Genomic DNA, 27330 nt, shown 5'->3' with positions numbered 1-27330 from the left:
ACCGAAATTCAAGAAGGACAGAGAGACTGGGTCTGTCTGTGCAGGCAGGCTGAGGCACAAGGGCTGTGTGGCTGCAGAGTGAATTCAAGGCCAGTGTGGCTAACTGTAAAATCTTGTCTCACTAAAGTGGGCTGGGACAGTTTAGTGGCAGAAAACCAGCATGCATGAGGCTCTAGGTTTAATCCTTAGTATGACCTAAGGGGAGTTGGGGGAGAAACCCAACAGTTTAATAGGTTAATGTCTCACCCAAATGGTTAGGCTAAAGACACTGTAGCAAAACCAGTACTGACGAATACATGAAAAAGGGAAATAAAACAGAATACCCAAATTCTAAGGCTTGCGTCCAGTAGAGAAAAAACAGAATAGTTCCTTGTACAAATTCTAGATCATTAAAAGATTTCTAATTACCTTCATTAAAAAAAAAAAAAAAAGGCTACCATAGTGGTGTGCAGTTTTAATCCTAGCACTTAGGAGACAAAAGCAGGCCTGGTCTCCACAGTGACATCCTGTCTCCAACAAAACAAAATAAGTCGAGGGGACAATGCATCCTTGGTAAGAATTATACAATGTCAAACTGCACTGCTGCTTTGAGACAAGACTTTCCTTTGTGACATCACCAAACCACAGCAAGAACATGGAGCAATAGAAACTAATTTGTTGTTGTTGTTTTAAGACAGGGTCTCACTATGTAGCCCTGGTTGGTCTGGAATTCTGGAATTCACTATATAGTCTAGGCTGGCCTTGAACTTACAGAGCTCTGCCTGCCTCTGTTTTTCAAGTGCTGGGATTAAAGGTGTCCATCATCATGCTAAGTTTGATATTTCTGACATAAGTTTTCAAATAGTTTTGTTAACCATGACCGAGAAATATCAGCCGAAGTAGAACCCACCTAGGAAATTCTTCTTTTCTGGTTTGTGGTTCTAGGTAATAGTATCTTTCCATGCAAGAAAGAGCACTCTATGCTGAGCTACACACCTATCTTTCCTTACCTACATGTTTTGTTTTTGTTTTTGTTTTTTTTTGAGACATGGTTATCTCTATGGAATCTTGCCTGCTGTGGAACTTGCTATGTAGACCAGGGTGGCCTTGAACTCAGATCCTTTTGCCTTTGTCTCCAGAGTGCTGAGATCAAAGGAGTGTACCATAATGCCTGGTCCTATGATCATTTTAATTAATTGGGTCATCTTTTTTGTTTTGTTTTGTTCCCCAGACAAGGTCTCATTACATACTCCAGGCTAGCCTCAAACTCTCAAAACTCTGTTGGCATTAGTGGATGTACTACCACATATGACTCTAGTGGGCTTTGATAAATGAAGTTCTGTGGCAGTGCATACACAGCAGACCACACACTTGTGTGTACTGCTTGTGTGGATGGAGCCAGGGGTCAACTTCAGTTGTTGTTCCTTAGATGCCATCTTTCTTGTTTTCTTGAGACAGCTTGGTTCAAAGCTTGCCAAGCATGTTAGGTTTCCAGTGAGCTCCATGGATTTTCATCCCCATCATCCTAGTGCTAGTTGGAATTATGAGTAGACACTTGGCTTTTTATGTATAATTTGGGGATCAAACACAGGTCCTCATGTTTGCATAGCAAGCACTCTACTAACTGAGCGATTGCCTCAAACACTGAAGTTGATAGAAAACACTTTCTGGGACAGCTTCCCTGTGTAGTCCATACATATGCATGCTTTTTTATTTGTGGCCCCAATGATGGAACCCAAGGCCTTGCGCATGGCCTCTTGTTTAGTCTTCAATCTAAAGCATATTTTAGTACGGAGAACTACTAAAAAATGAGACCACTTTCTGTGAAAGATAGATAGCACCTTCTTCCTAGAGGCGATAACTTGTGCACCAGGCCCAGTGGGGCAAACTGAGGCAGGAGGACTATCTCAGTTTCAGGCCAGCCTGTGATTTATAGTGCAACCTGTTCTGAAAACCAAATAACTCACCTTCAAAACACTGAAACACAATGTCCCCAACCTCTGTCCCAAATATTGGAATAAATTATCACAGAGTAAGCACTATCTGATTGTTTTTAAAAACTGCATGAGCACTCCCACTTTCAGCTCCATAGAGATAGTCATTAACTGAATTTATCGTGTACTAATATGTTGTTTATGATTTTGTTCTACTTGCTTCCCACTGGAAGGTAGGATGGCAATGATAAAAAAATGAAACACAATCTCTCTAACCTTATCAGGAACTCCTGACTTTCAGGCTCAGTTTCTTCAGTCGTTTAGAAATTCTAAAGGAGGGCTGATGAGATGGTTCAGTAGTTAAGAGCACTGACTGCTCTTCTGGAGGTCATGAGTTCAAATCTCAGCAACCACACGGTGGCTCACAACCATCCGTAATGAGAAACAAACAAACAAACCAACCAACCTATGGGCTGGAGCAGGCATGGTGCCATTGTTTATAATCTCAGCACTTTGGAGGCAAAGACAGGATGATTTTGAGTTCTAGGCCAGTCTGAGCTATACAGCAACACACTATCTTAAAATAAAATGAAACAGAACTGACCTAGCAAAAAGGTCCAATGAAAACACAAGCTCAAATGTAAGTCTCACCACAGGTCGAAGTGCAGACACTCACCCATGCCAGATTTCCCATCTGGGTATGTGTAGACTTGTCCATTATTTTTGATGATTGGGAGACTGGAAGGTAAAGGAGCAACTTCTTCTTCACTCTCCTCAGAGCTGGAGCTGCTACTCGTGTCCTCACTGCAGCTATCATAGCCGTCAAACATCCCGAACGAGTCTGCTTTTTCTTTTGGATTGTGAAGAATGTTCTGTCTTCGTAGAAGAAACCAGTGACATATGACACAGTGCCACATACACGTCCCCTTGACAATCCCTTAACACAAATTCTGCTAAGTGAGATCTGACAAGTGAAAATGTAGTACTGAGAACTGATCTTATTTTTGTTTGTTTTTTATTGGGAGAGGGTCTCTGTTACAGCTTGGGCTGGCCTCAAACTCAGGTGATCCTCCTACTCAGTTTCCAAAGCTGCTGGGATTATAGGTGTAGACTTAGTAGACAACACTGTATCCTTTGCAAATATTCTAAGGTTTTTTCTGTTTTTTTGTTTTAAAAAGAGTATATGGGTGCTTTGCCTGCATGCATGTCTGTGCACCACTTGTGTGCCTGGTACCCATAAAGGCCAGAAGAGACCACTGACTCCTCTGGAACTGGAGTGATAGACAGTTGTGAACTGCCATATGGGTGATGGACACTGAACCTGTGTCCTCTGGAAGAGCAGCAACCACCGAGTCACCTTTCTTTCTTATTTTGAGACAGGTTTGCCTAAGGCTGGCCTTAATCCTTCTGACAGCCGAGTGGTTGAGAATACACAGGCATGTCCTACTGTGCACAACTTGGTTCCTCAGATCACACAGTGGAAATATTATATCCTAAAGAATATTGACTTAGGAGCTTCCCTTGGAAGATTTTGCATACACCAATAATGTTGCCACAACTCCTAATTCCAAAGAACACTTCTGTTGTTCTATTGTACTTTTGGGTACTTTTATAATTACATCTATCTTCAAAGAGTTAAGATTTAATACTATTGGAATATTTAAAAAGAAATAATCAGATTCTAAAGGCAATTCTAAAAGAAAAGATTTTTCTATTTTACACTTACAGGGAGGTGGTAGGGAATGGGCTAATCTTCATTTGATAGTGTGGCGACATGAACACAGAATTTTGATCAAGCTGACATTATTACCTGAGAACTTGAGTTTTTTCTTTTAGTCACCCAGTAACTACTTATCAAACAACCGTGTAGCTCCACCATAACTGAGGGCGCAGACAGAATAGTGTACATAGCAGACACAGTTCTTAATGGAGCAGTTATATGGCAACAGAATAAGATGGGGCTGGCAGCATACTCAATGGTGACATTACCCTCAGTGAAGTATTACATAGCTCTTTATTCTGGAGACAAAGCATTTCTTTTGGAATTAAGCTTGTTAAGACACAGGATGTTTTAAAGGCGAGGTGAAATGTCATCTTTCAGGGAAATTCCTTAAGCTTAAGAAGCAAGCAACTCAAAGCCTGAAACTGATCAGATACATTAGATGCCTCCTCCCCAAGCTAAGGACTGCTGAGAGACACTGTCTGGAAGAGGCAGAAAACATCTGAGCAGTGACCGCACTGAAGCAGTGTGCTTCAGGCTTTCAGCTTTTGTGAGCTGTCACAAAATGCTGGGGTGGGCTTTGGAGACGTTATTTCTGCTCCTTTTAAATAACCCCTCACCCACAGCCCAGAAAGTAACCCTAATCAAACTGACTGACTCACTAAATTGGAATTTGGTGGTACCCCTACTTTGGTTTGTCACCAGTTACCTAAGTGAGGTGAGTAGGCTTTGTTCATGTCTCCCTAGGAATAGTGTCACATACATGAGGTAAGATCCTTGAATATCTGCTGTTGGAAAAGGCAGAGGAAGGATCAAGATAAAGGATTTTGAGTTGGGCACGGTGGCTGGTGCTTTAATCCCAGCACTGGGAGTAGGGTAGGATAGAGTAATGAGGGGTGTGTGTGTGTGTGTGTGTGTGCGCGCGCGCGCGCGTAGATACAGATGAATCTGTGACAGTTTAAGGTCAGCCTCATCTACATAGTGAATTCCAGGACAGGCAGGGTTATCTGATAGAAAACTGTCTAAGGCCAAAAGGAAAAACAAAAGCTATAGGATTTGGGGGCTGTAATACTTTGATGCACCACTGACCTCATGGCTTATGCCCAGCTTGAGTGGACTACAGATGGTGTACAGGAGGATTTGTAATTGGATCATAAGAGGTCTTTTGGGCTAACCTAGGTAAGGATATTCCCCCCATAGGGCCAAGAGAAGATAATGTATAAATGACTTTCCACAGTATTTGGTTTACAATATTAACTAACATCAGCCAGACTAGACTCTGAATCTCTACTGGAAAATTATTTTGTGATCTCCATGTATGCTATGCATGGCATGTGCACATGGGTACATGTACACACATACACATGTATACATGCATACATACACACTTATACACAAGAGTAACACAACAATATTAAAAATGTATAGTCCACCTAGCCTTTTTTTTTTTTTTTTGGTTTTTCGAGACAGGATTTCTCTGTGAAGCCCTGGCTGGCCTCGATCTCAGAAATCCACCTGCCTCTGCCTCCCAAGCGCTGGAATTAAAGGCGTGCGCCACCACTGTCCGCCTCCACCTAGCCTTTAAACCTAGCACTAGCAGATCTGTGAGTTCAAGGCCAGCTTGAGTTTCAGGGCAACTACAGCTACATAGAGAGATCTGTCTCAAACAAACAAAAACAAAACAATCCTCCCAAATAAAAATCAACCCCCCCCACCAAAAAAAAAAAAAAAAAAAAAAGCCAAGTCCCCTCCAAAATAAATTACCTCCCCAAAACAAAGTCTTCCAAAGTTTTCAAATATGCTTGCCTACTATACAGCTAGTTCATTTAGCAAATAATATGCTACCTCAATATTCTAAGTGTACTTTCAGAAAGTATCATTTTGACATTTCAGAAGATTAATGATTACAGATGGCACACTACAGGCTGTCAATATTTTTTAAAAGAGTTAATGCCAGGCATGGTAGAACACATCTTGTTTTAGTTTGCTTTCTGTTGCTGCGATAAACACCATGACTAAAAGCAACTTGGAATGGGTTTACTTCATCTTACACTTCAGGTAACAACTCATCACTGAGAGAAGTGAGGGTAGGAACTCAAGGTGAAAACTGAAGCAGAGGACATGGAGGAACACTCATCCCTCACTGGCTTGCTCTCTGGCTTATTCTATTAGTTTTCTTATAGAGCTCATATACATCTGCCCTTGGATGGTCCCCCCTACACTCAGTGGCCTGGGCCCTCCTATAACTATAATGAATTAAAAAAAAAAAAAAAAAGGTCCACAGACATGCCCACAGGCCAGTCTGACTAGGGCAGTTCTTCAATTGAGGTTCCTTCTCCCAAGATGACTCTAGCTTTTCGAAGCTGACATTAAAAGCTAAGCAGGAAAAAAAAAAAAAAAAGCTAAGCAGGACACACATGTCATCTCAACACTGCAGACTCTGGTAGGAGGATCACATGTTCAAGGTTAGCACCTGCTGCATAAAGTAACACGAGTATTTAGGAAAACTTGTGCTTTCAAGTTCTTTAGAGCCTTTAATAGCTTATGTACATTATTAAAGAGGAGTAGTATACAGTAATATCTTTTAATTTATCCCAAAGGGCTGATGTTCTAGGGGAATGTTCTCCGACCTTTTTCATGGTCCTACTATACACAGAAAAGATAATCTTGCCGGGCAGTGGTGGCACACACCTTTAATCCCAGCACTTGGGAGGCAGAGGCAGGCGGATTTCTGAGTTCGAGGCCAGTCTGGTCTACAGAGTGAGTTCCAGTACAGCCAAGGCTACACAGAGAAACCCTGTCTTGAAAACAACAACAACAACAACAACAACAAAAAACAAAAAAGAAAAGATAATCTTTATAACATGTAGGTTAGTATGTCCTTGGACACACACACAGGCTAAGAAATCTGGCTATGCCAACATACTGTATAGTCATATACTATTTGGCTTACTTATTACTTTTAGTTATTAACTATATTGTGTGAGGGTAGGTACCCATACAGGCCAGATGTCAGATCCCCTATAGCTGGAATTACAGGTGGTTACGACCTGAACTTAGGTCTTTTCTAAGCATAGCAGTGTTCTTAATTGTTCAGCCATCTCTTTAACCCAACATCATCATAATTTATGATACTTTTTGGGAAGCTGTATTCTTTGGAAGAGCTGTTCTCCAAGTACATTTTCTTCCATTAAAATAGTCTACTGGTAACAAACAGAAACAAACACACATGCCAGGTTGTGGTGGCGAAAGCCTTTAATATCAGCACTTAGGAAGAGAGCATGGATCCCCTATAATTGGCTGGGTGCTGGGAATTGAATCTGGGTCCTCTGGAGAGCAGTCTGTACTTTTAACCACCAAATCGTCTCTCCATCCACAGAATTCCTATTTTTTTTTAAAAAAAAGTAACTATAGGCCTATCCTGATTATATCTGAGGCTGTAATTTACCCTATATTCTATGGTCTGAAAATCTCCTATGGCAAGAAAGTAAAGTGGTCACAGTCTACCAGTATCTTCACACAAAGTTGAAATTACTGTAAATTTTATCAGGTAACAGTGATCTCCAAATTCAGGCAGTTGACACTTTCAGAGTTATCATATATTACTGCATAATCAAATATCAGACACCCAACTACCAACTATCAGGTCAGAAGAGGTTGTTGAATCCCCTGAAATTGGAATTACAGGCAGTTCTAAGCCATCAAGTAGGTGCTAGTAACTAACTGGGTTGGGTCCTTTGCAATAACCTCTTAACCCCAGTGTGGTCAACATGTTCAATCCAGCCAGGGTCAGTGACATAGCTCAGTGTGTTAAGGCACTTGCCTCCAAGGCTGACCACCTGAAAGAGATTCTTAGGACTGACCAGAGATCAACTCCTATAGATAATCCTCAGATTTCCACACATCTTGAGGCATGCATATCATCCTCTCCTCCCTAAAGAGGTCAAGACAGAAGATCCAAAATCCAATTAATAAACACATTCAAGTAAGAAAACAGATGGATAAAATTGCTTAAGACCATAATAAACCTTTTCCCCAAGACAAAAATGCCATTTTTGTACTCTAAAAGGGCCTGTAAGGCTGGGCAGTGGTGGTGCACACCTTTAATCCCAGCACTTGGGAGGCAGAGGCAGGTGGATTTCTGAGTTTGAGCCTAGCCTGGTCTACAGAGTGAGTTCTAGGACAGCCAGGGCTACACAGAGAAACCCTGTCTTCAAAAACAAACAAAAAGGGCCTGTAAACCCAGCCTGAGCTACGACATAAAAAGATCAGCACACAACTAGAAATTGAAATGCAAAAACACTACTTACAATACCAGCAAGAGTAATGAAATAGTTGAGGATAAATGTGTCAAAAGAGACAAGAACCTTAAAAATTGAGAAAAAAAAAAAGCCCTAAATGGAAAAGAGGATCATGTTCATGAACTATAATTAATGTCATTAAAAAAACAATTCTTTTTCTTTTGGATTTTTGAGGTAGGGTCATTCTTGTTAGCCTGAGAACTCATGACAATCCTCCTGCCTTAGCCTCCTGAGTGCTGGGACTCCAGGCTAAGCCCCCATATCTTGCACTATAATGTCAGTTCTTTCAAAACTGATTTACAAATTTAACAAAATCTAGTCATAGTCTTACCAGGATGACAGTCTAACAGTCTGATTATATTACAATGCTACAGCACTGTACAAAGTGGGATTTTGCCTTGAACAGGCTGAGATAACAATCCATAAAGTAGAATTACCTAGAAATAACCATGTAGCCAATTAAAAAATCAGATACTTTTATCCACATTCCAAAATGATTTTATTCAATCCAAAATGGTCATATTCCAAATTAATTCAAATGGCCATAGACATAAAGGGGAAGACCTTAAACTGTAAACTTCAAAGAGAAAAATAGCACTTCTGGTTAAGGTTTAAGGTGCATACTAAAAATATCTGTAAAAGAAAAAATACAATAAAACTGGAGTTGATAAAAAGTCTTAATTTCTTCTTTTGAAGATACTGCTGGGGCTGGCAAAATGGCTCAAGGAGATAAAGGTACTTGTTGCCAAGCCTGATAACCTGAATTTAATTCCTGGAATCCACATGCTATAAGTAGTAGACCAATTCCTGAAAGCTGTTCTCTGACCTCCAAGGGTCAAGCCCATACAACATTAAAAAAGATAATTAAGAGAGTAAGATAATGACAAGACTGGGAGGAAATACTGGCAAATCATGTACTTAGATAACAACAACAAGGTTTCAAAACTCAGAGAGGGCTGAGGCAGTTGGTGGAGTGCTTAGAACATGCACAAGCCCTAGGTTTGATCCCAGACACTTCTTGTTACACTGAAGTCAGGAAGAAGGAATTCAAGGTCATCTTGGGCTATAACCCAATTTGAGGCCATCCTGGATTAAACAAGACCTATAACAAAAATAAAACAAAATACCCCCTCCCAAAATTCCCTCAATGATTATGTTGTGATATAAATTTATAATCCCAAGTTACTTGAGAGACCAAGACAGAACACTCCAAATCTGAAGCCAGCTTGGGCAATTTACCAAGACCATGCCTCAGATAAAAGAATACAAAAGGACTGATACAGCTAGGAGGTAGAGAGTACTTGCCCAGCAAGCACTAGGCCTTCCTTAGTACTGAAAAACCAAATCAAACCAGACCAGACCAGTTTGGTGCCACTCCCAGCACAGGTTGGAGACATCAGGAATTCAAAGTTACCCTCTGGTAAGTAATGAGCTTCAGATCAGCCTAGGTTACAAGTGACCTATCTCAAACAAGAAAACAAAAAACAAAAAAAACCCCAAAAACCCACAAAATAAAATAAGCACATCCCCCAAACAATGAAAAAGCAAAATCACTTCAGAGAATCAAACAATCCAACTCTAAAAGTGATGCAAAATATTTAAAAAGACATTTCAAATATACTCAGATGGCAAATAAGGACATGGAAACAGCTTAATTATTTTTAGCTATTATAAAATGTAAATAAAACCATGAGATTGATTGGTCGGATACTATAAGCCTGTAATCCCAGCATTTCTCTCTTTAAACACTTAAAAGGCAGAGGAAGAACAGTGCTTAAAGCTAATCTGGACTATACAGCTACATTTTGTGTCAAAGTGCCAGAGAAGGTTTCACTGGTTAAGAACACTGGCTATTCTTGACTATGGATCTGGGTTTAATTCTCAGCATACACGTGGTGGTTTATAGCCATCTGTTAACTCTAGTTCCAGAGTATTCATGCTGTCTTCTGATTTCTGTAGGCACCAAGCATGCATACACGCAGGTAAAAACATACATGAAACGAACAAGATCTAATTTAGGAAGGTGTGATGGCATATAGTTTTAATCCCTGCAGAGGCAGGCAGATTCCTGAGTTCCAGGTCAGTGTTCCCTACAGTGAATTCCAAGACAGCCATGACTACATGACAGAAAAAACCTGTCTTGAAAAACAAAAAACTGACCCCCCAACCAAAAGAAAAGGATGGGAGCTCCAGCTCAGCTGGTAGAGTGCTTGCTTAGAAGACTGAAGCCCTGGTCTGACTGATCCTCAAAAAGCATAAACTGAATATTGGATCATATGTCTGTAATTTTAGCATTTGGGAGGCAAAAATAGGGCATCAGAAGTTCATCATTATCCTTAGGGATGAATCACAGACCCTGTCTCAACCACAACCAACTTCATTTCTGAGCCCCTTTTGAGACCCCTCCCCATGCTATACATACATATTCCAGGAAATCATGAATCCATACTTTTACTTTCAATCGTAATCTACTCCCAAAGAGCTTTTTACCTTCTCACTTCAGTCTGTATTTTTCTTCCCAAGTGAGAATGTTGTCCCTAAACAAAACCAACCTACACAAGACTTTTATATTTGTTTTTTTGATATATATGTAGTATACACATGTTCATTTTTATGTATGCATGAAAACATGAAATGTATTAGTGGTCAACTTCAGGTGTCTCCTTCAACTCTTTCCACATTATTTGTTGAGCTGTGACCCACTGACTCTAGAGCTCACTGGTTCAGTGGCTACCCAGGGCTGGCATTACAGGTGTCACTGCCATGTTCGGCTTTTTACCTACATGTGGGGATCCAAACTGGTCCTCATGCTTGCAATGCAAATATTTACCAACAGGGGCATCTCTCCAGTCCTTCCTTTCTATCTTAAACACAAATGTTCTTAAATGATAAATCACATAGAATATACCACTTTCTCTGTAAAAATATCTAGTTTTCAATATTTTGTATGCTATAATAAACTTAGGTGTATGTGTTTTATATTATGGTAGGTAAATCTTCAGTGTACAAAAGTTTCAGAGGCTTGGGTAGAAGGGCATTTGACATGCAATTTTGTTACATACAAAGTACTTTCCAAAGAAATTTTACCAGCTGTGTTTCTGTCCCAGCAATATTAGATCTACCTAGGGGAATACACTCCCATTTTTGACTTTTTGTTAAAAAGACCAATGTAACAATCAGTCAGTGTAGCCCTTCTTTTCACTTTGGAAAGATATGTCACCCTTCCAGGACGGCTGGAAGAATTTCACAATAAATGCCCATGCACTCACACTTAGCTCCGAGTAACATTTTGCCCTATTTATTTGTCTTCTTTCTAAATACATGTTTTACTTAAACAATATGTACCAATCCTAACAATTAAAATTGTCTTTCATATCTACACCACAGTTATCAGCATCAGGAAATTTTTAGAAAAGATTTATTTTATGTGAATACACCATCACTGTCTTCAGACAAACCAAAAAGAGCATCAGATCCCATTACAGGTGGTTGTGAGCCACCATGTGGTTGCTGGGAACTGAACTCAGGACCTCTGAAGAGTAGTCAGTGCTCTTAATCACTGAACCATCTCTCCAGACTAGCTTCAGGAAGTTTAACAGTAATATAGGCAGGTGAAGTCTGTCCGTAACAGCATGTGAGAAGCCGAGGCAGGAGGACTTTGAGTTTGAAGCCAGCATAGGCTACACATCAAGTTCCACACTGGCCTGAGTTACATAGAAAAGTCAAATAACAAAAGCAAGCAACTATCTCCACCCCTTCCCTGAAACAAACCAAACAATTAGAGTTACTAATTTCTAATCTACCAGCCATAGTCTAACATAATAATGTCTTTGGACGTTTAAGAATGCAGGGTTTTCCTTTCTTAATAGGGTTTTCTTTCCAGCTTGGGGGTTTAGCTCATGTTTCTTCATTAATTAATGTCATACACTGCCATAGCAGTAAGTAATGCTCTGTTTACAGAACATTGCATCTAGAGGCCCAGAGTGCCTACTTGTCCCCCACTGCTGAAATCAGTTCTGATTACCTGGTAACGGTCTAGTCTAGTTTTCTCATCCTTCCTCCAGGACACTAATGTGCACAGATTGTTCTTTATAGTAATCTCACATCTAATTTAGCAAGTGATAACTTCTGACAAATAAAACTTTATGCTAGCTGCAAAGTTCATTTTCCAATTCTAGTACGTCACTAGCCAGAAATAAATTCTATCATTCTTTACTTATCATTTTTCATTATCAGCTTAAATTAACTTCTGCTTCCCCCCTCACCATCCTTTCTCATTTTGCAGTTCACAATCTTCAATTTGGCTGCTAAGAACTTCTTGAACTAGTTTCCACATCTATTTGACAAATTACTGTAATTGTTGGGTAATTTCTTACTTTCTAGCATATTAGTATATCCCAGGCTCACTTTACACTGACACTGCACTTTAGTCCTGAAATTAATTCCTTTAGGGAGACCTAATCCTCTTTAGTGGTCAGTACTGAAGCCCAGTATCTCAGCATAAGATAGCTTTACATCCCTTCCTTGTTTTTTTCTTTTTTTTTTTGAAAAAGGTTTTTTTGTTTTTTTTTAAAAGATTTATTTATTATTATATGTAAGTACACTGTAACTGTCTTCAGACACACCAGAAGAGGGCATCAGATCTCATTATGGGTGGTTGTGAGCCACCATGTGGTTGCTGGGATTTTGAACTCGGGACCCCTGGAAGAGCAGTCAGTGCTCTTAACCCCTGAGCCATCTCTCCAGCCTGGAAAAAGGTTCTTTCTATGTGGCTCTGGTAACTCAGGTAGACCCAGGCTGGCCTTGAAATCATGAAGACCTGCCTACCTACCAAGAGCTGGGGTTAAAGGTATATTACCATCATGCCAGAACTTTTGGTTATGCTTCTTTTGAACTTTCTCTTTTGAATTTTTAATCCAAAACTCCCCCCGCCCCCGTTGTTCATAGTATGGATCTGTCTGCATATTTTGTTTTTGCTTATGGAACTTTTTAGCATGCAGTTAAAAAATATGATTAACTTCAGCACTCAGGAGGCAGAAGCAGGTAGATTTCTGTAAGTTTAAGGCCAACTTGGTCTACATAGTAAGTTCCAGACCAGTAGAAACTGCATTGTTGAGTCCCTCTTTTGGTGGGTGGTATGATAAAATGTATCAAGTTTATTTATTTTTTTAATGCTGGAAATCAAACTTAGGTCCTTTGGGTATGCCGAGTACACATTCTAGCAGAGTGTGCACTCACTAAAGACCAGCATTTCCATTTACATTTAGAGTCAACATTAGAAAAATTCCCCTAAATTTTGCCACAGAAACCAAAAAAATACACCTACATTTTCTTCTAGTGTTTGTACAGTTTGTTTTGAACTGTCTGAGCCATTTAAACTTTATTCTCCTGAGTGGTGAGAAGGATATAATGTCTGTTTTGCTGTACTATCCTTTTTTAACTCTTACCTCTGATTTGAAATACTACTTTTGAAATACTACTTTAAATAGGTTTCCATCATGTACTTCTGTGTATTTCTGAACTTTACTCTGTAGTCATCACTAATGACATGGACATACCATGGAAATCCCAATCTAGGTAATTTTATTTACACAAACCTGGACCAGCTAACCTACTGTGTATACCTCAGCTGTTATCACAGACCATTGGGGTGCTACAGCAGTTTTCCTGAAGTCTTCCACTGTCTTTACATCAGTCCTCAGACTTACCACTCACTTCCTCACAGCTAACCATTAGTTCAGCTCTGGTCAAGTCTAGCCTTTCCAACATTGAAACCCTTATTATTCAGCTTTCATCATCATGGTGCCCAAGAGCATGGGTTCCTGTCTCATCTTCTACTGCTGTCATTGTGTTTCTCCATTCCTGAGGCCAGGCTTTCTAGAGTTTGGTCTTAATGCCTTCAACACAGGAGATTCTTCAGCATCTTTGTTCTTGTTCTTCAAGCTTATAATTACAGGATAGGACATTCCTGACTGGTAAGCTTAATACTCACTACTCATTTTTTCACTTTCGTATTCCTCAATCACTCCTAATTTTGTTTCAGGTCCACCATTCTTTTTAAAGAACAAAACAAAATTTGAGACAGGGTCTAAATACGTCACCTTGGCTGGCCTGAAACTTGCTATATAGATCAGGTTGGACCTATTCCTACAGATCTGTTTGCATTTCAAGGATTGGGATTAAAGGTGTGCACCACCATACTGGGCCCAGATCCATCATGCCTACTGAGAATATGGCAGTGGATTCTAAATGCTTAGTGGTCATGAAAGGTGGAAAAACACATCAAGTTAAGTACAACAGACCACTGCATTGTCCAAAGCTGGAGCAAACCTGAGAACTGAGGCTGCTGCTGTGCGACAAGGCAATGTGCTTTTTTTACACAGATATGGCACATACGACTATGTTTCATTTGTTTTTCATGTGGCAAGGTTCTGCCTTTATAAATTTAAGAGGCTTTCTAGGGTATTCTGATGTCTGGTAAGTCTATATCGTCCTTTGAGATTTTCAATGTTCTGATATTTTTTTTCTTTCTTCCTCCCTGCCCAAGTGATTTTTAAATATTATATCAGACTTATGCCAAAATATTAGTGTTATTTTGAGAATTCATTAAATTTATTAACTAAGGGCTGAGGATGTAATTTAGCTTAAAATGTGCAAAACCTAGGTTTTATTCCCAACACCTCACAAACTGAGCATGTTCACAAAAGCCAGTGAGCATCAGCTTTCCAGAGGTGTCAGGCGGTTCAGAAGTTCAAGGCCATTTCTGGTAACCTCACTACTTTGAGGACAATAACTTGAGTTACACAAGACTGTCTCAAAAGCAACAATAAGAGAATTTTATTAACTTAGGAAGGACAGCTCGATGTTGACATGATTTTTTTTTTCCTTTTTTTTTTTTTTTTGAGACAGGGCTTCTCTGTGTAGCCCTGGCTGTCCTGGAACTCACTCTGTAGACCAGGCTGGCCTTGGAACTCAGAAATCCACCTGCCTCTGCCTTCCAAGTGCTGGGATTAAAGGCGTGTGCCACCACCGCCCCACATGATATCTTAACTCTATAATGTTTTATAGCTTGCTTCACATAGATTATCACATTTTTTCCTTTCTTCTTCTTCTTCTTTTTTTTTTCTGAGACGGGGTTTCTCTGTGTAGCCCTGGCTATCCTGGAACTCACTCTGTAGACCAGGCTAGCCTCCAACTCAGAAATCCGCCTGCCTCTGCCTCCCAAGTGCTGGGATTAAAGGTATGTGCCACCACACCTGGCCACATTTTTTCCTTTCTTTAGAGATAGAGTCCCATTATTTAGATTAGGCTAAACTCAAACTCAGAGATCTGTTTGTCTCTGCCTCTAGACTGCTGAGTGCCACCATACTCAGGAACAATTCTTTTCTAAAGTGATGTTTTATTATTTTAAATTATGTATACCATGTATGTAGGTATGTGCTCATGAGTGTGGGTGCCAATGGAAACTGAAGAGTCACATCCCCTGGGAACTGGAGTTACAGGCAACAGTGAGCCATCTGTTGTGGGTGTTGAGAACTCAAATTGAGTCCTTTCCTAGAGCAGTGTGTGCTGAGCCATCTCTCTATCCTCAACAATTGTGAAAAGGTTTGGGAGGGAATGGGCATATACATGCCACGATAGACATGTACAGGTCGATTCCTCCTCTTGGAGAGATCTATCAGATTTTATAAATATCTTACAAATACAGGTTGAGTATCCTTTATCTTTCTCTCTTTTTGTTTTTTTGTTTGTTTGTTTGTTTTTTGTTTTGTTTTTCAAGGCAGGGTTTCTCTATGTAGCCCTGGCTGTCCTGGAATTTACTCTGTAGACCAGGCTGGCCTTGAACTCAGAGATTCACCTTCTGCCTCCTAAATGCTGGGATTAAAGACAAAGGCATGAATTGCTTAATTGAGTGAGAAGTGTTTCAATTCCTGAAAGGGAATGTATCATATAGTACAGGTTAAATAACTTTATGTAAAATGCTTGTGAGTATAAAATTTTCAGATATAAAAATCAGTTTTCTTGGGGAGATCCAAATCTAAGCATACCAAAATTAATGTTTCATATACATATTATTATGTATTATAAATGTATATACATGTATCATGTATGTATATTATTACTATATTTGAAAAAAATCACTTGTCTTTTGAGATACAGTTTCATTCTGAGCCCAGCATGGCCGTTTCAATTTTGTGACAGTCTTCTTGGCTAAGTGTCCCTAAGGTGGAACTAAGGTATGGGTCACCAAGCCTGGCTTCTATGATTATTATAATATAGGGTCTCACTAAGTGGTCCAAGCAAGTCTTAAACTTATTTTGTAGGTCAGACAGGCACTGGGATTATTTGAACTGCTACGGTTTCTAGAATAGCTGGGATCACAGGGATTACTATCCCTGCTTTTTCATATTATATGTTTCAGACATTGGTTTCATGCTGTAGTTTAGCTTTGGCCTTGAACTTGTGGGAATCTTCCTATCATTTGGGTGTGAACACCTAGGTTAAAGTTTTTTCATTTTTAAAGACAAAGTCTCATTAGGTAGTTAAGGTTGGACCTGAACTTGAATCCCCTGCCTTACCCATTCGAAGTGTTGGTTACAGCCCTATATCACCATGCATCTGGCTGTACATAGAAGTCATTTTACTTTAACTGCACCAATGTCTTTCTTTTTTTGAGATAGGGTCTTACTATGTAGCCTTGGAATTTGCTTATGTAGACCAGCCTAGCCCTGAGCTCAGAGATCCTCCTGCCTCTGCCTTCTATGGAGGGATTAAGTATATATGCCACCATGCCTGGTCCCACTTTTTGAAAATTTACTAGCATGAATGTTTTGCTTGAATGTATGTCCATGTACTACTTGTGTGTCTAGAGAGTCCAGAAGAGGGTGTTGGATGCCCAGGAATTGGGAGGACAGATGGCTTGTGAGGTGCAGGGAATCAAATCTAGGTCCTGAAAAGAGCACCAGTGTGCTCTTAACTGGGAAGTTGTCTCTCTAGCTTCTGCACCTGTTTTCACTGTGGACTATCACTTCAGGTCAAATTTTCTACTTGTGTGGTATCTATCATATGGTTCTCAAAACGTTTTGAGTTTCGAACACTTCAGATTTTAGATTTTTGGATCAGGGAAGGTCAACTTGAACTTAAGATTTTAGATCTTAGAGCTGGCAGTGTATACCTACCTATAAGCCCAGCATTCGAGAGTCTGAAACTACAAGGTCATCTTAGATTATACAGAGATACTATCTCAAGGAAAAGATTGAAAATTATGAACATTTCTGCACCTAATTTCTTTCACTCAGCATAGCATGTCTGAGACCCATCTGCTAGTACATATACAAATGGTCCCTTGCCTTTTATACTAAGCACTGTCTACTTTATCCATGGTTTATAGTTTATCTGTTCTCCATCTAGACTTGACTATGAGTAATTGTCACTAAATTTTTTGTACAAGGATTTCTGTGAACATACATGGTATGTCTCTTTATGAGGATTTTTTTTTCTAAGATTCCCTAGAGAACAGTAGAAACCAAGGATAGTTGTGAACCCTATGTAGATAATGTGTACTCCAATACATAGATACCTATGAACGAAGTTTAACTTATGTACTACATGTACATTATCTATCACTACTAAAATATTATAGCAATACAATACAATTAAAGGTATGTGAACGTACATTCACAAAAATCTTACTGTACCCACTCTTCTAGTGATGACACTGCCTACGTAATGAGATGAAGAGGGGGAACAATACGGATTCAGGCTGCTATATCCATAAAGGTGTTTGAACACATGCTTGGGACACCTTAACAGTCAATCAAGATGGCTAAGTAGTAGTAGTTGGGATATGGAGAATGCAGACCATGGATAAACTGGACAAAATGTAAGACATGGCCCAGAGGGTGGGAGATACTGAATGTTTCTTCAATTTTTTTTTTTTTTAAAAGATAGGGTTTCTCTGTATAGCCCCCGTTCTTGGAGACCAGGCTGGCCTCAAACTAAGAGATGTGCCTGCCTCTGCCTCCTGAGTACTGAGAATAAAGGTGAAAGCCATTACCATGTGGCTTTTTTTCTTGAATCTTAAACTGGTGTGAGATCACAAGGTTCAGATAAGAAATCAAGAGATGGCTGGATTTAGGATCTAGAAAGCTACATAGCTCCTGCTGGTTTTGGTCTCATCTTACCATCAAGATCAAAAACATAGTCTGATGAGTGACTGGGTCCAACTTTCTATACTTTTGAGTCCAATTTCTGGTTCTGTCAGTGTTATAATTTGGATGCCACAATTACTTGAGTCTCACTTTTCTTCTTTTCTAAGAAAATATAACTTACTCCAAAGGCAGACTATGATAAGATATCTTATAAATAATTAGGAAACACAGTGGGCTAATGGATCTTAAAGATTATTATTATTGTTTAATTTTTTGTGTGTGGTGTGTGGTGTGTGTGTGTGCTGGGGACTGAACCCAGAATCTTGCAAAATGTTAGGCAAGCACCATCATTGAGCTACATCGATACATCTCTGATCTTGTGACATCTTCTCACAAAGCCTGATGGCCTGAGTTCAGTTCCTGGGATCTGGATGTTGGGAAGGCTACAAGCTGTTTTTATCCATTCTGTGGCATCACAAGACCACACATGTACAAACACAAAATAAATAAATACAGATGGAATAAAAAGTCATGTCATTACTGAATAGAAGCTAACCAGTATTAAGTTAGATATACGTATACAAGGTGTACTTCTCCCATGTATAATATAACATAATCAGATATTAAAAATTTAAAGCTAAAAGCAAAGTAATAGATATTAGCCTTTAAGTTACAATGCCAAACACCAGAAATATAAAAATCTACTAGACTTAGTATCTGCTCTATGACTAGGGTCAAATAATTGGGCTACAATGCTTTAAATAAACGATTATATACAAGTAGCTTTGTAGTGGGTGGCAATTATACAGTGTAAAGGACATCTGGGAAGACGTTGACAGTGCTACTCACTTTTTAATTGCAGTGATCATCACATCTCTGAGTGGAGGCTTACAGAAACCCTATGAAAAGAGTAAGACTTGATTCTCACCTCATACTTCTGATGAAGAGATCAAAGCTCTATGACAGTAGGCAACTTGCCTTAAACATAAAATGAAAGAACAAATGAATTCAGAGCCAGAGCTAGAGCCCAACCAGCTTGCCCACTTTGTTCAGACCTTGGTTTTGCTACACTAAATTCTAAATTAACACTCAAGTCAGAGTGAAAAGCAGAAAGGAGCTCAAAATCAAACAGTGTTCCCCTAACTGATTTGGTAAGAAAAACTTTCTGGACACACATGACACACCCTCTTGGTAGGGCTTGGTGCACACATCTAAAACTCCAGCAATGTGGAAGTGGAAGCACACACAAGTTCAAAGCCACACTGGGCTATGAAATGAGAACTTTGTCTTAAAAAAAACAAACTAGATTGGGAAGATGGTAGAGTACTTGCTGCTCGAGTACTAGCACCCAAGTTCAGATTCTCTTGTACCACATAGAAGAGAGGCACAGCAGCTGCTGGAAGGCAGGCAGACCCCTGGGGTCTCTTAGAGGGTCTGTCTTACAAAGTAAGTAGAGAATATGTAAGAGGAAAACACCCAATGCCAACCTTTGGCTTCTACATACATGCATTCCTGCGTATGAGACAGACACACACATAGACAGACAGACAGACAGACACACACATACACATACAGACAGACAGACACACACACACATGAGAGAGAGAGAGAAAGAGAGAGAAAGAGACAGACAGACAGACAGACAGACAAGAGACAAAGAAACAGAGAAACCAAACTAGACCAACAGGTTATCAGACCTTACTGTAGGCCTACTGAATAACCACCTCCAGAAAAGGCGTGTTTTAAACTACCGTCTTTAAGAGATGAACCTAGTGATTACATTGTACTAATACCTGCATGCCCAATTTGGAAGAGATACAACTGTTTAAACTGACATCAAATAAAAACAGCATGATAAAATATTGAATGCTTCTGCCCATTAGCTACATTTTAAGGCTCAATAGCCACTGTGGCTGGTGGCTTTCATAGAGATAATAGACATTTCCAGTACAGCCGAAAGTTCTATTAGACGACTAATTCTATACTAATCCTTCAACTATGAGGAGAAAAATCAAGGTATTTGATGCTATCCAACAAGGCCATGGAGCTCAACAATGGCAGAAGTGCAGCTCAAGCCTCTTCTGACAGTGTTCCCCAACTGTCACCGCAGCCCTTTCTTCCATTCAGAGTCTATTCAAGTGGATCTATAGCCTTTTCACCCTTCATTATGTTTTCTAGCAAAGCCAGAAGAGAAACTATATTCTTGTAGGGGGAAGAAGGGTTCTTAAAAATGATTAAGAAACAGTAAGCTCTTGCCTGGGGGATAGAGTGTCAGTTAATAAGAATACGTAGCACCCACAAGCCCCAGACTCAATCTCCATCACTGTATAAGTTGAATATGGTGGTATATACCTATGAACCACAGGCCAGTAAAACATGCATTTTTAAGTAAAAATAAAAGTTATCTAGAACTTTTAAAGATACCTTATTAGAACTTATTAGAAGATAAATCTAATCGTGGAACTAATTAAAAATCTTAAATAAATCTTTATCCATTTATTGGTCAGGTATTTGAAACTCAAAGACTAAAGACAACTTGTCTTTGAGTTTTATGTGGAAAGTTAAATTTCCTGTTGCTTTTGTGAAATGGGGGCTTTACTATATAGTCCAAGCAAAGCTGTATCCTCTGCCGCTTGGGTCACAGTGGAATTAGAGCTATGCACACTGTGTCTGGCCTAGACAGACATGGAGACAATTGTAAAGATGAAGAGCTGAGCAGCAATGAGAAGTCAAAGTAGCCGACTTCTCCGAGTTAGGATGTGGTTATTCAGATCACCTGAGCAGTCCTGCCTTCCAGTCATTTAGTGCTTTAGTGGCTATGACATTAACATGCTGTTTTTACTCATAAACTGCAATTTTGTCTGAGTTTGAATGCTGTATTTTAACACAATTTAAAATAATTTGCCCTGTTTTTATTTACAATAACAACTAAGAGATGAGAGGAACACCTGAATGTCTGGGAAGACAGATAATAAGACCCACGTATAGCTAACCATAAAAAACACAGTAATGACCTCTTTAAAAATAAAACCAGTTGTTCCTGTCTAGTATGTTTAGCATGCAAATGCTTTTAAAGTCAGTCAAGTTATGTCATGACAGTTCATGTTTAAAATTAGCAGGAAAAAACTTTGGAAGGCCATACTGACTGAAACCTTGAAGAAGTGTCTGTCAAGAGCTCTGTAAGTTTTCACAGCTAGGATTCAAATCCATGTTAAAACACTAGTGAATAGCCCTGAGAGAACATGGATGCTTCAGTTCACAGAAAGTTACAAAAATGCTTAGAAATCCTGGCTCTCCAGAAGACACAATCAATAGTCACTTATTCCAGACAAGTTCTGCTCTAACCTGCAAGGCATTTGCAATACTTGAATATGGGTTCCATATAAATAGAAGCTATTTGTTATTCAGAGGAGGTGGTACAAAAAACAGCTATTTTTCTTTCTAAACACTCCTTAGTGTTGAGGTAAACAGTCTGAAACACACAAGAGCAAACCAACAGCCTCTACCAGAGTGGGGAACAGAGAGAAGTTTGCTTTACCAGTATCAGGAATTACTACTTGGAGTTAAGCACATCAGTGGGTGCCAATATATCTGCAAGTTAACTACTAAGTGCTAGGTTCTGCTGTATATTAATGTAAGGGAGATAAAAGATATCAAAAACTCAAAAGTAAACATTAAATTGTAATAAACATTTCAAATCTGATTTAAGATAGAATTCACACACACACACACACACACACACACACACACACACACACACACACAGGTGGGGTGGGGGAGGACAGGTGGGCCCAAGCAAGCTCTCAGTAGGTAAAGGGGCCTGCTGCCAATCTTGATGACCTGGGTTTGATTCTTGGTTCCCACATGGATTACTTCCACCTGTTCTCTGACCGCCCCCCCCAACAGCATGTCCTATCCTATAAATTATTAAACGTTACAACAAGCATTTGTGAGGAAGGGCCTTCCTTTTGGAGGGGGCATGTGTTTGCAAAGATCACAAGTTTTGATCATATTATTTTCCTGGTATTGTATTTATCAGTTTCAATACTATTCCTCCCCCAGGGCCAATTTTAGGCATTCTTAGGAAAAGCGATTAAGGCAAAAGATAAATAATGTACATTGACAATACCAAGGATATGGTGTTAAAAATGTCCTAATCTCAAAGAAGAATACTTGTGAAACAGTCATGAAACCCACACACAGCAGTTCCCTAACTTCCCAGGAAGAGTTTCAACCATCTTTAGTCATGGAAGCAGCACACTTGATACTGACCCATTAAAGTTGTCAGTTGGCCTTCTCCATCTCTTTACTCTCCCCATCCCCCTTCCTCCACTTCCCTGATGTTCTTTCCCAGCACACAAAATATAGGCCAATGAGCAGTGGGTGGGTGAGGAGGATGTGAGAACAAATTTGAGAAGTAAAAAAGGGAGCAACTTAACCAGGACATGACATGAATGAGACTGAAGGGTCTCACAAGGGCAGGCAAGTGAGTATGGGAGAGACTGAAAGAAACTCAAGGGGCTTTCCTAGGCCGCAGAGCATGTTATATGGATGGAGGGTTAAGTAGAGGTCAGACTACCTACCACTCGTCAGAAGCTGGACAGGGGCGGCTGCTTTGGCAGACTTCTAGTGTCTCTTCCGACTCTGAAATGTTAGGATTTCTTTTTCACAAAGGAGAACGTAAGGATGATGGAAGCCCACTGACTTGGAGCCCTGAAGTAGCAGCCTAAGACGGCTGACTCCCCGACCCCACTCCTACGTCTCCCTCCCACACGTGCCCACCCCGCCCCCTTTCATTATCAGCACCTCCACGTGCAAAATGCCTCACGGCACTGGCTCTACAACAGTGGGCTCCTTCCCCTGCCAATCCCTGAAATTCTGTATGCTCCTGCCCCCACACCCCAGACAGGAGGGGACACCACTCTCCCACCCTTGGCCGCTAAAAAAGGAAAAGTCTCCTCTCTAGGGGAGCAGAGGAAAAACTTTCTTCTCATGTCTTTTTTTTTTTTTCTCCCTAAGAGTAGAAAGAGAGAACCCTAAGTCAGGGGTTGAGGGGGGGAGGGGAACCCCTGAACGTTTAACGGCCAGTAGGGGGAGGGGAGCTCCAGAGATGGAGGGGGCGTGGGATGAAGAAGCAGGCCCGCGAACGGGGTCCCGGAGCTGCGGCGTTCCGGGGGGCCGGGCAGCTGCAGGCGTTCCGCCCCCCCCAACCTGGCACACAAAGCGGCTGCTGCGCTCGGCTCTCACCAGATCCTTTGTGTTTTCCATCAGGGCCTCATGGGTAGGGGCCGTCCGTGCTCCCCGAGCCCGCGGCGCCCCCTCCCCCCTGAGCAGGGGGCGGGCGCCTCTCCCCGGGACTGCGGCGACGACAGGGGGGGGACCCCCGGCTGGGCCAGGGCCAGTGGCAGCAGTGGCAGCCCCCGGATTTCCCCCCTTTAACTCGGGTGGCCCCAGGATATCAACAACATTAGCATAGCCCTCCCTCCCCAGCGCGCCTGCGCCGTGACCCGCGCCCCGATTGGCCCACTTCCCCACGTACCCTCCTCTCTCCCCTCCAGCGTGGGACCCTCTGCAGGCTCCGTACTCTAAGGACCGTACCAAGACCAGAAGTCGATGAGGTAATGAGGGCTCGCGGTAGGACGCGGGGCTCAGGATCAGCAGGAATTGGAGTTGCCTTCAGCCACTTTTGTTTGCACTCTGGTCTTCCCGAGTCCCTTCCAATATGTTGCCTCCGAGAAGTTGTGTTGGGAAAAATTTCCACTCCAGTCACGCTTCCCCCTACACCCGGAAGATTAGCCTTCCCCGAGGAACTCCCACACGGGGAGGGGCCACCTAATTGAGTGGGAGTGACGTAGCGCGTGAGTGTCGGTCACGTGGCTCGCGACGGCGCAGCCTCCTTCCGGCTCTCCGGGGCCGGGCCGCGGAGACGAGCCAGACGCTCTGGCACATGCGCAGTGGTGCTCCACGTGAACGTCTGCGTTTCTCCTCCGACTTGAGGATGCCGCCCGATCGCAAGAGCCGGACGAAACGAGACCGGAGAGCCGGCGCAATGCCGGGGAGAAAAGCCAGACCCGGGAGCGGCAGCACGCCCGGAAAGGCCGCCCGTTCATCCCAACGGACACTGCCGGCCGGGCCGAGGGCGGCCCCTAGCGCGGTATCCGCGGCGGCGGCGGCGGCGGCGGCGGCGGCGGCGGCGGAGGAGAGCCGGCTCCGGCAGCGGAACCGCCTGACGCTGGAGGACGACGACAAGCCGGCCGCCGAGCGCTGCCTGGAGCAGCTTGTCTTCGGCGACGTCGAGGACGACGAGGACGCGCTGTTGCAGCGGCTGCGGAGCTCGCGGGTGAGGAAGGCCTGCTTGCGGAGCGGGCACACGCTCCGGCGGGGCGCGCGGCGGGAGGCGAGGCCCCCGGGGGGGGCGGAGCCTGGGGGGGGACCTGTGGCGGCGAGTGCTCAGGTGGGAGGGACCGGCGACCGCGGGCGCCGAGGGGCGCCGTCGCGCTCTTCGCCTCCGGTTCTGGGCTGCGAGCTGGCGAGGGCGGGGACGCTCTGCCTTTCTCCGCCCCAAAGGGGCTGCCGCGCTTCGTATCCAGCAGGCGCTCAACTGCTGGCTTGGTTTGTCGCGGGTTGTCTGCCAAGTAGAGTCGCGCGTCTTCGGGCTCTTACACCCTCTGCTGGAAACCACAGGGGTGGCCGTTTGATCACCTGTCGCGACTCCGTGTAGTGGATGGATGGAACCAATACGACTCCGTGAAGTGGAAGGCATAAAGCTACGTTTTAATCACCGGGTTTCACGCCGGTGATCCCCACGCCCAACTTTTAAGAATGATTCGTGTATTAGTCTCTAACTTATCTTTGGATGTTTGCTCTTTGTATCAACTGCAAATCCGTGATTGATAATTTTTGCACTGTTACTTTTGTTGTATACCTGGCCCCTGTAAGGGTAGAGATACTGTAGAGACACAGCAATGGAGAAATCCAACAAGAACCCTTCTCTTGGAACTTGTGTTAGTAGTGGTAGAAAAACAAGACAAAAGAGACAAGATTAGTAAAGTTAAAGTATGTTGGTGGAGAGGAAAATTGAAACATCCGAGAAAGGGCTTTAAATTAAGTATGTGACGACGTCTTTTAGATAAGGTAAGCAGACCGACTCAATGGGAGTATGAGCAATTGCTTAATTAACCCTCTGTGTTGGTGCTTTGATGGAGAGCTGCTGCAGCCTCCTTCAGGTGGTGGAGAACGGATATGTTAGGAGCTTTGGGGCAGTTCTGTATACAAAGGAATCCTTTGATGTGCTTTGAAAGATCTTAAATCAGTAGTGCAGGTGGATACTGCACTTGGCTTCTTGAACACTGTCCTGTGGGTTGGGAGAAGAAAGCCCAGATCATTTAAAGGGGATTTTTTTTTTTTTTTGAGTGCTAGGTTTAGGTTTTGAGTGTGGTATAAAGTTTGAAGAAGGTGGAGATGGAGCACATAGAACAAAAGATACTCCTTATGAGGATATGAGACACAGATTATGTTGTGTGACATTCTAGCAGGCCTTGGGCTCTGGAATTGCTGAGCTTCAGGTGTTTGGGCATTACCTGTCTGTCCACTTCCCTTTTACCCTTGTCTGCCGCGGTCTTCAGCCTTCGGTGTGTTTTTTCCCCATCCTTGGCTGTTCCGTCCTGCCTGGCCTGTCCTCATGGTGCTTCTGATCGCCTGCTTTCTCCTTCATGTGCTGTGGTTGTATTCCATCACATTATTTCATCAGCGGACCAGGAAAGCAAAAGCATTCTACAGGCTATTGAAGTATAAGGGTGGGTGTGTGTGTGTGTGTGTGTGTGTGTGTGTGTGTGTGTGTGCGCGCGCGCGCATTTGCGTGCTAGCACCTCATAGGAAAATTGAAGTGGTTTGAAGATGGTGTGTCTCTGTAGGGTCAGCTGCATGGAAGCTCAGATGACTCGGAAGTGGAAAATGAAGCAAAAGACAATCTTTCTCAGAAGAAGAAGAAGCCAGCTTGGGTGGATGAAGATGATGAAGATGAGGAAATGTAAGTCAGCCATTCTGTTCAGAATCCCTCTGGACGCTTTAAAAGTTAACTTGTAGATTTTTATAAATCACTGCCTTGGAAAGTATGATTATATGAAGAACCAAAACATTTGGCAGCATAGGAAAAAGGTGGCTCATAATTCTGTACCTGAGAGAAAGGTACTCACTGTTACATTGCACGGGTCATTCCCTGTCTCCTGTGCAGGATAGCCTGCCTGAAGAATCATTTCAGTTACATCTTAGCATCCTTCCTCACTGGGTGGTTCCAAGGGCAAGTGTGGAATCTACTTCTGAAAAATGAGTGTCAGAATGGTAGCCTCAGCAGACGGCCGTTGGACTAAGTGATGCCTAGAGCATTTCTAGCCTGGTGTCTGGGAACTGAGAAGGCTTCAGATAAAGCTAGCACACTGTATTTACTTTTTCTATGTAAAGTTATATTGGGAGCAAGGAAAGTTGTTCCTTGTATGAATCAAATACAAATTTACTGAACAAATGAACATTTCTATTTTTCCACATTAAGAATGTAGACAAACATTTTTATGAATAAGCATTTTTGTATTTCTAATTTCTTAAAGGTTCTTTGGGAATAATATTATTTGATCAGAGACTAAGGACTTGACTTTCCCACGTAAAGTGTGAATTTCAGCCTTTTTTTTTTAAGATTTATTTATTTTATTTATTTATTATATCTAAGTACACTGTAGCTGTCTTCAGACACTCCAGAAGAGGGTATCAGATCACATTACGGATGGTTGTGAGCCACCATGTGGTATGCTGGGATTTGAACTCAGGACCTCTAGGAAGAGCAGTCGGTGCTCTTAACTGCTGAGCCATCTCTCCAGCCCCAGTGAATTTCAGTCTTATGATCAGTGAGCGTTCATTTATTTTTTTCCTTTTTTGGTGTTTTTGCAGACTTTCTTAATGTGACAATAGGAAAACAACCCTTCTTAAATTGTGTTGAGGAAAATTGGTGGTAGTTACATGTGTGTATTATATATGCTCTCTATTATCTTTGTTAATTTGAGATCTTAGTGGCTCAGATTTCTTACATATTAAAAATTTCAATAAACATTTCAACCTTTTATTTGCTATAGATTGAACCCAGGCATGAGCATGCTAAGGATAAAGTTGCTATTGAGCGTTATTCCTTCTTGAAGCCCATGTTTACTGTGTTTACTGCACGTTTTGCTTACTTTTTTTTTTTTTTTTTTTTTTTT

General features: G+C 41.8%; 2 protein-coding genes across 24 annotated transcripts in view; one reads left to right on the top strand and one right to left on the bottom strand.

The window, feature by feature from the left end:
- Positions 1-25783, bottom strand: part of Mbtd1 (mbt domain containing 1) — a 64860-nt gene extending 39077 nt beyond the window's left edge. For 3 of the 23 annotated variants that reach the window (XM_031353291.1, XM_031353313.1, XM_031353310.1), the window contains exons 1-4: positions 23333-23593; positions 22669-22729; positions 18935-18984; positions 2590-2789 (exon numbers count right to left, since the gene is read on the bottom strand). In XM_031353291.1, coding sequence (XP_031209151.1) covers positions 2590-2789; positions 18935-18954 — 220 coding nt within the window. In that variant the 5' untranslated portion in view covers positions 18955-18984; positions 22669-22729; positions 23333-23593. Of the gene's footprint in view, positions 1-2589; positions 2790-18934; positions 18985-19013; positions 19064-22668; positions 22730-22891; positions 23089-23332; positions 23594-23624; positions 23818-25665 lie in introns of those variants that run through there. The other 20 variants (XM_031353311.1, XM_031353312.1, XM_031353298.1 and 17 more) reach the window with 19 other exon arrangements.
- Positions 23888-27330, top strand: part of Utp18 (UTP18 small subunit processome component) — a 28380-nt gene continuing 24937 nt past the window's right edge. The window contains exons 1-2 of the mRNA XM_031353314.1: positions 23888-24425; positions 25999-26114. Of these exons, the coding sequence (XP_031209174.1) occupies positions 24033-24425; positions 25999-26114 (509 nt within the window). The 5' untranslated portion in view covers positions 23888-24032. The remainder of the gene's footprint in view (positions 24426-25998; positions 26115-27330) is intronic.

The sequence above is a fragment of the Mastomys coucha genome, unplaced genomic scaffold, assembly GCF_008632895.1.
Source record: "Mastomys coucha isolate ucsf_1 unplaced genomic scaffold, UCSF_Mcou_1 pScaffold5, whole genome shotgun sequence".
Taxonomy (NCBI): domain Eukaryota; kingdom Metazoa; phylum Chordata; class Mammalia; order Rodentia; family Muridae; genus Mastomys; species Mastomys coucha.
This window is presented reverse-complemented; position numbering and strand designations above follow the sequence as displayed.